Here is a 13,770-nt window from a genome sequence, read left to right on the forward strand (position 1 = left end):
TTGATTTCACAGCAGTTTGATTTACTTGGAGTTATATTCTGTTGTTTAAGTGTTCCCTTTATTTTTTTGATCAGTGTATGTTTTTTCTGCAAAAAAAATACCTAATTCATATAATATTGCCATACTTGTTCTACATGATGCTGCCTTAACATTGTCTAGAAAATTGATTAAAGGGGATGTCAACTATTTAGGTATTGGTGGCCTATCTTTAAGACCTCCTTACACATTAGACTATTATTGGCTGAACCTGTCGATATCGTCAGACGGTCTCGTGTATGGGGGTTCCGGACGATGGATAGTTATGGGAGATGTTGATAACGTATGTCCAATTTCGGACTTCCAATCGGATTGCTCTCATGGAAATGAGCTGATGGCCAATGTATCGGTCAGCGGCTTTCTCATAGAGTGCTCAGCCAAACAAGCTCTGCTGTATATATGGGAGAGAGAGACGGCTTTTTCAGCCGACAGCCATATAATACGTATGGCGGGCTTTAGGATAGGGCATCAATCTTAGATCAGTCTGACACTCGGCATCTCAATCAGCTGTTACCAGCTCCAGTGGTAGCCAGATGTTGAAAGCGTGTAGAGCGGAACACCACAGTGCCACACATTGTTTAGTGGCTACACAGGGTACTGCAGCATGACTACTCAGTTGAATCGGAGCTGCCATCAGTAGCATCCATTAAACAGCGCACAGTGCAGGCTAATATGACTGCATACACTGTTTACATCTGTCCACCACCGGAGGTGATAACAGCTGATTGGCGTGGACCTATCCTAAGGACAGATTGTCAAGGTCTAAGTAATAGATACCCCCATCAATGTGTTATATTGGTCAGAACAATTTTCACATAAAGGAAAGATCTATGTAGTGGAGTGAATGTGTTTCTAATAAAATGTTTCTGGATTTATATGCCTTTGATTCACACGAAAAATACAAATGTGAGAAGACTTCATAGATCTAGGAGAATCTCCTTCCCAGTCCAGTGCATAAGTAGACTAGACACCTCTTCCCAGTACAGTGAACTGTGCACCTATCAAAGGACTCTTTAGATCTTTTTTTTCTCCTTCCTCACACTTACCATACTCTGTGTTTGCTGCAGGGCAGAAAAGAGAAGCTGATTGACATCTGACAGTAATTCACTGAATATTAGATTTGTCACAATTAATCCGTTCAACACTCCAGACCACCAGGGATATCACCATTAACCACCTTCATCTTCCTGCATCTCCAGGCAGTTTCCATTAGCATTAAATGGTGCTTTTCTACTTACTTACAATGCCTAGCACCCCCATCAATCAGCATTGTCTCCCCTTGGAAATTAAAAGTATACCACAGTTTACTTTTTGGTTGAATTCACATGTGGCAGATTTATGGCAGAAATGTATGCAATTGAAAAGCAATTCTAATGTTCTTTGCAGGGAACTAGAGTTCTAGTTCTAGAGATCTCCTTTAGGGTACGTGTCCACGTTCAGGAAACGCTGCGTGTTTGACGCTGCGTGGGGCCGCAGCGTCAAACACGCAGCGTCCAGATGTTCCAGCATAGTGGAGGGGATTTTATGAAATCCCGTGTCCACTATGCGTGGAAACACGCATCCGTCGGCCCTGCGACTCCGGACATGCTGTGCGTCTTTTAAGATTGCAGCATGTCCGTGTTCCTTGCGGCGCCGCAAGGAATAACACAGGGCCCCATGCGAGGGGTGCGATGATCCCAGATGTGTACAATGAACACATCCGGCATCATCGCGTCCCAGAAGGGGGCGGGGCTTAGCGCCGAGCGGGTTTGCCGCTCCGGCGATACCGCCGGCCATCCTGATTGTGGACACATACCCTGAGGGTATGTTTCCACGTGCAGGAAACGCTGCGTGTTTGACGCTGTGCAGAGCCGCAGTGTCAAACACGCAGCGTCCAGATGTTACAGCATAGTGGAGGGGATTTTATCAAATCCTGTCTCCACTATGCGTGGTAACACGCACCCGGCGGCCCTGCGATTCCGGACATGCTGCGCGTCTTTTTAGATTGCAGCATGTCCGTGTACCTTGCGGCGCCGCGCCGCCGCAAGGTATATCACAGGGCCCTATGTGTGGGGTGCGATAATGTCGGATGTGTGCAATGAACACATCCGACATCATCGCGTCACAGAAGGGGGCGGGGCTTAGGGCGGAGCGGGTTTGCCGCTCCGTCCAAACCGCCTGCCATCCTGAAAGTGGACACGTACCCTAAATGTTATTAGTAGAGTTGATGTAGCTTGCAGTGTAGGAAACCTATTTTTATCATTCTTTCAACAGCAGAAATAAATAAAATCTTGCTAAGTAAAACCTTGCAGGATTTCTCCCGTGCTGCACCTGAACGCTGGAATGCTCTTCAGTCTAACTTTCCAACACCCAGGACATAGTTCATTATTGTATTTGCACCTGTTTTGTGTTGAGATTTTGGTGTTCTGCGCCTCTTTTTTTTGCTTGTGTCTTATTTTTCTCTCCATTTGTGCCTTTTTTAAAAGTCACTTTTTTATGTGTTTGTTTTGGAAGTTCCACACTGTGAGCGAAGTTTACAGTTTGCAGGTGTTTTCGCCTGATTTATCATTTGCGAATTAGAAAAGTCACAAATTTTGTTGCAAATGTATTCTGTTCACCTCCTGTTGTGATTTAATGTACTACTGAATCTTTGGTGCAAATGTGACATTTTTGCAGAACATTAAACTTTTTTCTTCTGAAAAGTTGCAAAAGATGATTTTTTCTTTTGTGCATAATTCATGAACTCCATGCGCTATTTCGATGAATTTGGTGCAAGAAATAGTGAATGCCACAAAACAAAACATAAAAAAGTAAAAACAAGTAATATTATTTAACAAAATTGCAAAGGAAGAAACAGGCCCCACTTAAATGCATCCTAAGTATTATACTACGAAGTACGGACTCGTACAGATGGCTGTAGATTCTGAGAGAATCGGCCGATTATGTAAATGACACAGAGTTGCATCTGAGTGTCAGGCCAGCATAGTGTGATCTTATTCTCTCGGATGAGAGAAGCGGAGCACACTGTGAGGAGAAGATGGAGAACCAAATTTCTCCATCTTCTTAATTGTGTCAGTGCGTTGAAATCAGGCTGCACTCAGATGTCATCCGAGTGCAGTCCGATGATTTCCACACACTCATTTACTTGCATGGCCGAGTTAGATCCGAATATCAGATCAAACCCAGACATGCTGCGATTTTTTCCTCTAACGGGGTTTGTTCGAGGCAAAAATCGGACTTGTGCGCCGTCCCATACTGTAGGTCCGATGTTTTGTTGGATTGCACTCAGACTGATAATCCTGCTGTCTGCACCTGCTCTAATATCCATACGCAACTGCTTATCTGCTGCATCCTCCTGCCCTCCTTCATCCTCCTCATTTACTTGCACAAGTCACAGCTGCAACAAATGACATTCATCATTATTATCCCCTTAGTATCTAGCTGGTCCCCAGTACTACTACTTTCTGTATCATAACTCTCATCCTCCTACATTTGTAGGCTTTAATGACTTTATCGGTTTAAATAATCTTCGACAATATCTTTTCTTTTTTTATTCAATGATTGTATTTAATAATCCTCATTGTGAAAAGCTATAAGCACAGGCTAATAATAATGGCGATGACGGGTTTATTAGCCATTGGATAAAACCTTGCCGGGGGGGGGGATGAGAGATGGAAATCTTGTTCTGGCAGGTGAGAGGTTAAGTGATGCTCTGATAGCACAGGATTAATGTCTGATATAAATCCCGTCACACTTTTTACAGTCTCTGTCATTGGAAAATGTTCTCGATTGTAATCTGGATATTTTCTGCCCGCACGATAAAGGATATTTAATAAGAAAGCAGATCCTTCTTAGCGTTAGCGACCATACACATTGCACAACATGTGAAATGACAAATGCACATGTTCGCGTCTGCACAAGTAGGTGGATTGGATATGATATGGATACAGGGTTACTGTCTTTTTTCCCCTATATCTAGTCTCCGTTCTCACTCCCCCCTCTATTTCACACACATATATTCTGCCTCTTTCATTGCCTCTCTACACTCCTCTATCTCACACATTCTCCCCCTCCTCCTCTCTCGCTCCCATCACAGCGCAGTGTGTATATGCTCATAGCTGCAGTATACAGGGACATAGAGATTTTTTTTTCCGTGCAAGCATTGACACAGACGCGCATACACTCATGCCTGCTCACATGCCAGCAGACTTATGCCTTCACACATGCGTGTTGTCACACACGCCAGCTCGCCGCGCAGCTGAACGGGAGATGCACAACGGTGGATTCACAAGGTGACGACTCTTTGCACATTTTGGGGGGAGAGGGAAGCTCGGAAGGGTAGGGAGGAGGTCTGCAGTAGAATGAGTAGAGAGGGGAAAGTGAATCAATAAGCCCCCGGTATTATGGGAATTACAGAGCAAGAAAGGCAGGTGCAAATACAAGGCTCGAGATGGAAAGAAAAAAGGTGAGAGAGGGCAATTGACTATTAGACATGAAAGCTTGGAAGGAAATGGGTTGGGGGACGAGAGATGGGCACGAGCCGTGTAACAATGGGGGGTCAGGAAAAGAGGGGCATTTACCAGGGATTATGAGACCCAGCGAAAGATAATGGGCTCAGACATACAGGAAAAATCAACTAAGGAGAATGGAAAGGAGGAGAAAGAAGGGACGGAAGGAAACAACTTATAGCAGAGAGAACAAGATTCTCAGCCAAATAGGACAGAGCGGAATGAGGGGATTACAGGATTTATTCTTATTATTCCGGGGAAGAATATGAGCAGAGACGGAAAAAGGCCTTAAGTGAATAATAATGCGAAAACCTTAAGTTGGAGAGATTTTATGCCATAAATTATCATTGTGGAGGGGGAAAATGTTACTGGGAGGAATCCAGATCTGGGCGAGAGAATTATTTCCGAACATCAGGTACAGTGACAGGTGTCAATCAATATGTCCGTGTCGCAGATGAGCAAATTTCAAGGAGTATTAGAATTAGGGATTTTTGTGCATGAATGATTCTTAAAAAGATTTAGGTATCGGTAGGAGTATATAGAAACGGGCTGAATGAATATGTCAGTGACATGTCTTGGAAAATGACACACTTACTTTCTTATTCCAAGTGACACGGGAGCAGAGATTTCCTTGGGTGTAACGTCAAAGCTTCTTCCACGTCTATATTAAATCACTAGGTAATTGCATAAGCTGCAGTTACCTAATAAACTTGTATTATCAGAATAGCTCTTATGCACAAGCTCCTCCATAATAAGCCATTAGGGCTGCGGAAAATCCAAAGTCGTCAGTGGTCGCTTGTGGATTCATGTGGTCGATGCACTCTTGTTTATGAAGCAGAAGTCGCGGACTGACAGTAAGGCTGCCGTCACACTAGCAGGATTTGGTCAGTATTTTACATCAGTATTTGTAAGCCAAAACCAGGAGTGGGTGATAAATGCAGAAGTGGTGCATATGTTTCTATTATACTTTTCCTCTAAGGGCTGTCCCACACGTCCAGATAATTCCGGTACCGGAATAAATCGGTACCGGAGTTATCCGTGTCCGTGTGCCTGGGAACTCACGGAGGCCATACGTGCGGCACACGTGTGCCGCCCGTATGGCGAGTGGGTACCACACGGAGCGTGTGGTACCCACTCTGCATGGTGCTGAAGCTGCGATTCATATCTTCCCTGCAGCAGCGTTTGCTGCAGAGAAAATATGAAGAATAGTGTTTAAAATAAAGATCCATGTGTCCGCCGCCCCCCCACCCCCTGTGCGCCCCCCCGCTGGTCAGAAAATACCCGCTCCCTCGCTGCTTCCTGGTCTGGCCGCGGCTTCTCCTGCATGCGGTCACGTGGGGCTGATCATTTACAGTCATGAATATGTGGCTCCACCTCCCATAGGGGCGGAGCCGACTATTCATGATTGTAAATGATCGGCCCCTCGTGACCGCATACAGTAGGAGGCGCGGCCAGACCAGGAAGGAGCGAGGGAGCGGGTAAGTATTTTCTGACCAGCGGGGGAGGGGGCGCACAGGGGGTAGGGGGGCGGCGGACACCTAAATCTTTATTTTTAACACTATTCTTCATATTTTCTCTACAGCAAACGCTGCTGCAGGGAAGATATGAATACCGGCTTCAGCACCATGTGGGGGGGACAGCGCTTACTGTAGCGCTGTCTCCTGCACGCACACGGACCCCAGACGGAGAATGTCCATGTGAGGTCCGTGTTTTACGCGGACCCATTGACTCTATTGGGTCCGTGTAAAACGTGCGCTCCCACGAACACTGACATGTCTCCGTGTTTGGCACACGGAGACACGGTCCGCAAAAAATCAATGACATCTGAACAGATGCATTGATTTTTATGGGTCTACGTGTGTCAGTGTCTCCGGTACGTGAGGAAACTGTCACCTCACGTACCGGAATCACTGACGTGTGAAACCGGCCTAAGGGCTTGTTTCCACTTGCGAGAAACACGTCCGTGTCTCGCATTTGGAAACCAAGCTCTGGTGCCGGCACTCCAGAGCGGAGCGTGCGGCCGCATAGGAACACATGGAGCTGCACAGCTCCGCTTCCAAGTGCCGGCGCCAGAGCTTGGTTTCCACATGCGAGACACGGACGTGTTTCTCGCAAATGGAAACAAGCCTTAATTGTTCCACTCCTGGTTTTGGCTTACAGATACTGATGTAAAATACTGACCAAATACTGCTAGTGTGACAGCAGCCTAAATCTGAGGTTGTTACCAATGTACCGGATTTTATTATTGGATATTTCATGCTTGTAAAATGACTGTTTTCCATTACTGGAAATTGGAGATTCCTTTTTTTCTTTATGCAATGATATATTTAAGTGGACTCACCAAAAGTAGACGAAGAGTTCAAGTAGGCAATGGGGCATCTGGTAGTGGTAGAATTGGTGATATCTCAATGCCAGGCTTTGTCACTATCGGACAGGAGTTAGGACGCTGTCCATGTGTCACCACCAGGAATCAAGTAGGGACATATTCGGTCACTTTTGGCAATGGGATCCCGTCATTGTACTGGTTCAATCAATTGGTACAGAAATTGGATAGGTCCTTATTATATGTTAAAGGTAACCTGTCACGTGGCGTATACAGTCCGATATGTGTACAGTGCGGTATAGAGAAGGAGATGCTGAGTAGAATGATAAATAGATAGGAAAATATTCAGTATTATTATTTTTTCTCGTTGAAATCAATGATGTACGAGTCCAGTCGGCCATCCTACTCAGTGATTGACAGCCATCTCTGCATGTTATAAAAGGAATATTGTCAGTCATTGAATAGGCCCGCCCACTGGACTCCTATGTTTACAAACAATGGAGATTTCAAGGAGTAAAATAACAGTTTTACTGAAAAAAAATCCCAACAAAAATGTCTATCAATCTGATCAGCTCCTCCTGCTCTATAATATCCAGCCTGCAGGTCAGAAAACATTTTCAACAAGTTCTCTTTAAAGATTGAAAAAATGGTGTAATTTTATTTTTCAATCTTGCTTAGTTTAGCTTTCTATCAGATGGATGATTTATTTTTTTTCCTGATAGTTTCTGTATTGTTATGATTGTATATTTTCCTTTGCTCAGTTTCTCTTGTCTTGAAGGGGTTGTTCACTATTCAGGCAAGTGCTTCTTAAAGGGACTCTGACACCTGAATTTGGCGGGCCCTCTGTCCGGTCCGATGGGCGGTGTTTCCTCAGCCCTTCCTTTCCCCCTGGGCACAATATTTTCTGGAATTTCCGTCGGTTTCCTCTGTAGTTCACGCATGCGCAAAGCAATCTTGCCTTGCGCACGCGCAGTATGCTTTGCCCAAGTGCGGGCAAAGCCGAAAAGCATTAGTGCGCATGCGCCAGCGCACTATGTCCCGGAAGTATTTCGCTGTGTTCCGGGGCACAGCGCAGTTGGGCAAAGCATACTGCGCATGCGCAAGGCAACTACGGAGGAAACCGACGGAAATTCCAGAAAATATTGCGCCCAGCGGGAAAGGAAGGGGTGAATAAAAGCTGAGGAAACACCGCCCATCGGACCGGAGAGAGGGCCTGCCAAATTCAGGTGACAGAGTCCCTTTAAATGCTGTACCCCTCCCTCTCCCGAGTAAAATAAATAAAAGCTTATACTCGTCTCCGTTGGTGGCATTTCGGGTCTCTGGGCTCTCGCGTGACATTAATGAAGCAGCCCATTATCGGCTACTGATCGACTGTAGCGCTTACGCGACATAGCAAAGTTACGTGACATCGCTGGAACAGCAGAAATGTCGCTGGAACAGCAAAGATGTTGCTGGAACAGCGCCTGTGTGTGGGTGAATATAAGCCTTTTTAATTTTATTTAGGGGCCTACAGCATTTAAGAAGGGGTTGTCCAAGTAGTGGACAACCGATTTAATATACTTTGCAGATGCTGCATACATTGTTGCCAGAGCAAATTGATCCTGGGAAGTCAATATTTATATGGCTTTAATACATGAAGAAGCGCCCTAAGTGTAATTACTTGGCCCTGTATAATAAAGATACTTGGCAGATAAGCCACCATACCATACTAGGGAATTCTGCCTTTATAAAGGCATTCCATCATCAGGGTCCTCTTCTTTTGGCCATTTTGGGCATTGGTTACAAAGATCATCTCTTACGTTGGAGAAGCGACCCTGTGCTGCATTACACAGACAACCCTGTTATGATCCGGTGACCCTGGAGCCGCATGAGACTATCTCTGGAGTAGGTGGTACCTGTACTGACCGCAATCCTAATACTGACACCGCAACTAGAAGTAGCCGTGGGATGTACCGAACCAGGCCTAGACACCTCGACACAGCCGGAGGACTAAATACCCCTCTAAAGATGGAAATGGGAAATCCTATCTTGCCTCAGAGCAGAGCCCCAAAGGATAGGCAGCCCCCCACAAATATTGACTGTGAGTTTAAGAGGAAATACGTACACAGGCAGAAAAAACAGAGTTTAGCAAAAGAGGCACTTCTAGCTAAATAGAAAAGGATAGGACAGAGTTCTAAGCGGTCAGTATTAAAACACTAGAAAAATCCACAGCAGAATATACAATACTAGACTGTGGCCCGATTCTAACGCATCGGGTATTCTAGAATATGCATGTTCCCGTAGTATATGGACAATGATGTTTCCAGAATTCGCGGCAGACTGTGCCCGTCGCTGATTGGTCGAGGCAACCTTTATGACATCATCGTCGCCATGGCAACCATTATGACATCTACGTCGATACTGTGCCCTTCACTGATTGGTCGAGGCCTGGCGGCCTCGACCAATCAGAGACGTGGGATTTCCATTATGACATCATCGTCGCCATGCTGTGCCTGTCTCTGATTGGTCGAGGCCTGGCGGCCTCGACCAATCAGAGATGTGGGATTTCCAGGACAGACAGACAGACAGACAGAAAGACAGACAGACAGACAGACAGACAGACGGAAAAACCCTTAGACAATTATATATATAGATACTACATCTAACTAAAGACATAGGATGTAAATCTGCATCTCCAGAGAAACCAGCATGACAGAAAAATCCAAACAAGTCTAAGCTGGACAAAAACACAATAGATTGCACTGCACATAAAAGCAAACTGCATGCGTGCTACAGAGAACCAAAACAAGACACTTATCTTAGCTGAAATGACAGCAGGGCAAGTGGAGCCAGACAGAGATGCAATCCCTCCAAGATACAATGGACAACTGGCAGGGATTGATGGATCCTACAAACCTAAATACCTAATAGAGCTGCAATAAGCAGAAACACCTGCCCTGGCTATAATCCAGAGACCACTGCACTACCACTAACAACCACCGGAGGGAGCCCAAGAGCAGAATTCACAACACAACCCATGTAATTAAATTGCTACTGTGTAATGTTTGATTTCTCCTGTGGTGGCGCTGTAGAGATGTTGAACAAATAGGAATTTGATACTGTACCACACAACAGCCTTGTATTGAAACTGCAGATGCGGGGACTACAAAAAACTGACCAGCACCGCCGCACAGAATAAAGCAGGTGTGAACAGATGCAAGGTGCTATGACTGCATAATATACAAGCAAAAGAATACAGCAGCATCCTGTAAGCGCTAAGATGAATCTTGACTATTTGGACTGCATTACTGCTACACAGAACATACTTATAAAAGTTAATGTACTTAACCCATACATTGATCAATTCATGAGAGCCCACCAGCTATGACAAGGTGAATTTTTCTTTGATGGGACCCATACTAATATTTATCAAACATGCCTCCCCTGGGCTAAAAGCCTACAAATTTAAAGAGCAGATAGGATCCAGCGCTAATTAAAAATAGAGTGCTCAGCCAGATATGGAGGCAGTTACCACTTCCAATACTACAAAAAAAAAAAAAAAAAACGGACTAGGTGACACTATATGCGCATGGGTAAAACATTGATTAAGGGACAGGAAATTGGTCATTGTAAAGGTCAGCAATGGGTACCACAAGGATCTGTATTAGGCCCCATTCTTAATAATTTCTTTATTAATGACCTTGTGGAGGGAATTAAAAGTTAAATGTCAGTGTTTGTTCATGATCTGAAACTTTTTAGGATAAATAAAAAGTCATCTTCAGTGCATAATATTACAGAGGGAGATAGGTAAGCTTGTCGTAAGGGCAAAAATAAGGCACGCCTGCATGACTGAAAGCCGTTGGCTCCTTGGAGGAATAAAGTTAATTTTCTCCCGGGAGCGTATGCTTTTTAAACGTTGTTAATCTGTAGATTAAACCCACATCTATAGGTTAATAGCATTATCCAACATGACAGGTTTCCTTTAACGATGATAAATGTAAAGTAATAAATGGAAATATTTTATACAGAACAGCAGGACTTGGGGATTATGGTTACAAGTAAGCTGAACAGCAGTACTCAAGGTCAGGCAGCCGCAGCAAAAGCAATTAAGATATTAGGGTGTATGAAAAAGAGATAAAATTCTGTGATCATAAAGTATTATTACCCATCTATAAATCCAGTTTTGGGCTTCATTTTTAAAAAATTATATTGGAATGCTAGAGTCAGCTCAAAGACAGGCAACTAGGTTATTACATGGGAAGGAAGGCCTCTCTTATAGAGGCTAGAAATGTTTGACTTGTTTAATTTAGAAGAATGACACCTCAGAGGAAATCTCATTGACATGTTGGGTGCTCAATACAAAGGACTGCCATCTAATTTATTACTTCCAAAGACCCTACAAAGGACCAGGGGATATTCATTAAATGAGGTGGAAAAGTTATTCCAGCATCTAAGTAGGAAAGGGTTCTTTACAGTTAGAGCACTCAGCCTGTGCAATGCCCAACCACAAGAGGTAGTAATGCAGACACTATATTAAAGGGTTTAATACTATTCTATTAACCAAAGGTATTATGGCTTATAAATAATCTACCAATAAATAATCTATAATTGAACAAGACAGGCTGTACTTGATAGACCTGTGACTTTTCTCAATCTATCTAAGCATATGTTACTACAGGTTAATTGTAGGGGTCCCACCAAGGAGACACTTTGTGCTCAGCTATTTATTGAGGGACCCTTCTAATAAATGGAGATTGTCCAGAGTTGAGAACCCTTTTAAAGGGAATGTCACCAGATTTTTTCCACCTAATCTGAGAACAGCATAATGTAGAGGCAAATTCCAGCAAGGTGTCACTTACTGGGCTGCTTTGTGTAGTTTTCATAAAATCACTGCTTTATCAGCAGGAGATTATCACTAGAGGACTACATGGCCTGCTGCCAGGTAGTCCAGCCACGCCCCCCACCACTAATTGGCTGCTTTCTGCCTTTGCACAGGGTACACAAAATTTGCCAGTCAGTGGTTTGGGTGGGGTTATACATAGCTCAGCCTTCGGCTCTACAGCAGAGAAAACAGTTTTTAATCAAAATTGCATCACCCAGTAAAGTAAGTGATACATCTCTGTAATCAGCGTTTCTGCCCTTATATCATGCTGCTTTCAGATAGGATAGAAAAACATGGTAACAGATTCCCTTTAAGAATGGTTATTTACGCTGGAGAGTAGCAAAGTATCCTTGACTTGGGGCAAGGGTTCAATTTTAATGGCAGTAATAAAAAAAGGTTGCAGATACATCTCACCCCATCAAATATATGTATATTGTTCAGCCTGGTTTGCTGGGCAATCCACTCCACTATGGATGGATAATAACGCTTGTGAGGTATCAAGCAGCTTTCTTCAAAATTGTGACAAGAGGTTTTTCAATCCAGCAAAGTGGATTAAAAGCCAAAAATAGTTTATTATGACTTAAAATAAAATAGTAGCTTGACCACCTGGACTGGCCCACAGGAGAATCCTCTGGTGGGCCACCACCCTGTTATATGAGCAGTACATAGCACTAAATACTTAAATCACTATGGATAGACAAAGGCAGCATCTTATTCATTTAGCAATCCACCCAGTTCATTGTTATATAAATTTATGATTGAGGATAATGTCACATTTGCAGGTAGCTGAACAGTGGGGCCCTGGAGTTGGTTACTGGTGTGGGCCCTTGGCAGCCCAGTCCGACAATGAGCATGGGCATAATACTTTATTATTCGGGTGCTGTCAATGTTTGATGTCATGGGCTGTATGCATTTTTATACTAGTAGTTCTGTCCTTTTTTGAACTATATCTATGATTTAGGCCTCTTTCAGGGTATGTTTCCACGGTCAGGAAACGCTGCTTGTTTGACGCTGCGCAGCGCTGCAGCGTCAAACAAGCAGCGTCCAGATGTTCCAGCATAGTGGAGGGGATTTGATGAAATCCTGTCTCCACTATGCGTGGAAACCCGCACGCGGCGGCCCTGTGACTACGGACATGCTGCGCGTCTTTTCAGATCGCAGCATGCCCGTACACCTTGCGGGGACGCAGCGTCCCCGCAAGGCATATCACAGGGCCCTATGGGAGAGAGCGATCATCCCGGATGTGAAGAGTTAACACATCCGGCATGATCGCGTCCCATTAAGGGGGCGGGGCTTAGCGCCGAGCGGCTTCGCCGCTGCGGCGATACCGCCGCCCATCCGTACCGTGGAGACATACCCTCACACTTCCGTCTTTCATCTCCCGTCACAATCCGTCGAGCAAATTTTTCTGCAGGATCCTGTTTTTTCTCATAGACTTATATTAGCGACGGATTGTGACGGATGGCCATCCGTTTCATCCGTCGTGCTCTGGATCCGTCGGCCAAAAATGGTCCGTCGGGCAGAGAAAACGTTCAGAGGAACGTTTTTTCTGCACGTCGGAAAATCGGTCAGCAACGCATCCTGCGCTGCCCGTCGCTGGCTATAATGGAAGCCTATGGGTGCAAGACTGTGAAAAACAGGAATCCAGCAACTTATCCCGTTTTTCCACTCTGAGCATGCCCAGAAGGATTTTCAAGTCCGGGAAAAAGGTTTTCTCTCTCTCTCTCCCTTAGGCCGGTTTCACACGTCAGTGATTCCGGTACGTGAGGTGACAGTTTCCTCACGTACCGGAGACACTGACACACGTAGACCCATAAAAATCAATGCATCTGTGCAGATGTCATTGATTTTTTGCGGACCGTGTCTCCGTGTGCCAAACACGGAGACATGTCAGTGTTCGTGGGAGCGCACGTTTTACACGGACCCAATAGAGTCAATGGGTCCGCGTAAAACACGGACCTCACACGGACATTCTCCGTCTGGGGTCCGTGTGCGTGCAGGAGACAGCGCTACAGTAAGCGCTGTCCCCCCCACATGGTGCTGAAGCCGGTATTCATATCTTC

At 44.8% G+C, this 13,770-nt stretch overlaps 1 protein-coding gene across 5 annotated transcripts in view; it reads left to right on the forward strand.

The window, feature by feature from the left end:
• Positions 1-4,065: 4,065 nt before the first annotated feature.
• The window catches only part of LOC143806742 (sodium/calcium exchanger 1-like), a 141,498-nt gene continuing 131,793 nt past the window's right edge, over positions 4,066-13,770 (forward strand). The window contains exon 1 of one of the 5 annotated variants that reach the window (XM_077287587.1): positions 4,066-4,307. In XM_077287587.1, coding sequence (XP_077143702.1) covers positions 4,201-4,307 — 107 coding nt within the window. In that variant the 5' untranslated portion in view covers positions 4,066-4,200. Of the gene's footprint in view, positions 4,308-4,388; positions 4,481-13,770 lie in introns of those variants that run through there. The other 4 variants (XM_077287584.1, XM_077287586.1, XM_077287583.1 and 1 more) reach the window with 4 other exon arrangements.

The sequence above is a fragment of the Ranitomeya variabilis genome, chromosome 2 (genome assembly GCF_051348905.1).
Source record: "Ranitomeya variabilis isolate aRanVar5 chromosome 2, aRanVar5.hap1, whole genome shotgun sequence".
Lineage (NCBI taxonomy): Eukaryota > Metazoa > Chordata > Amphibia > Anura > Dendrobatidae > Ranitomeya > Ranitomeya variabilis.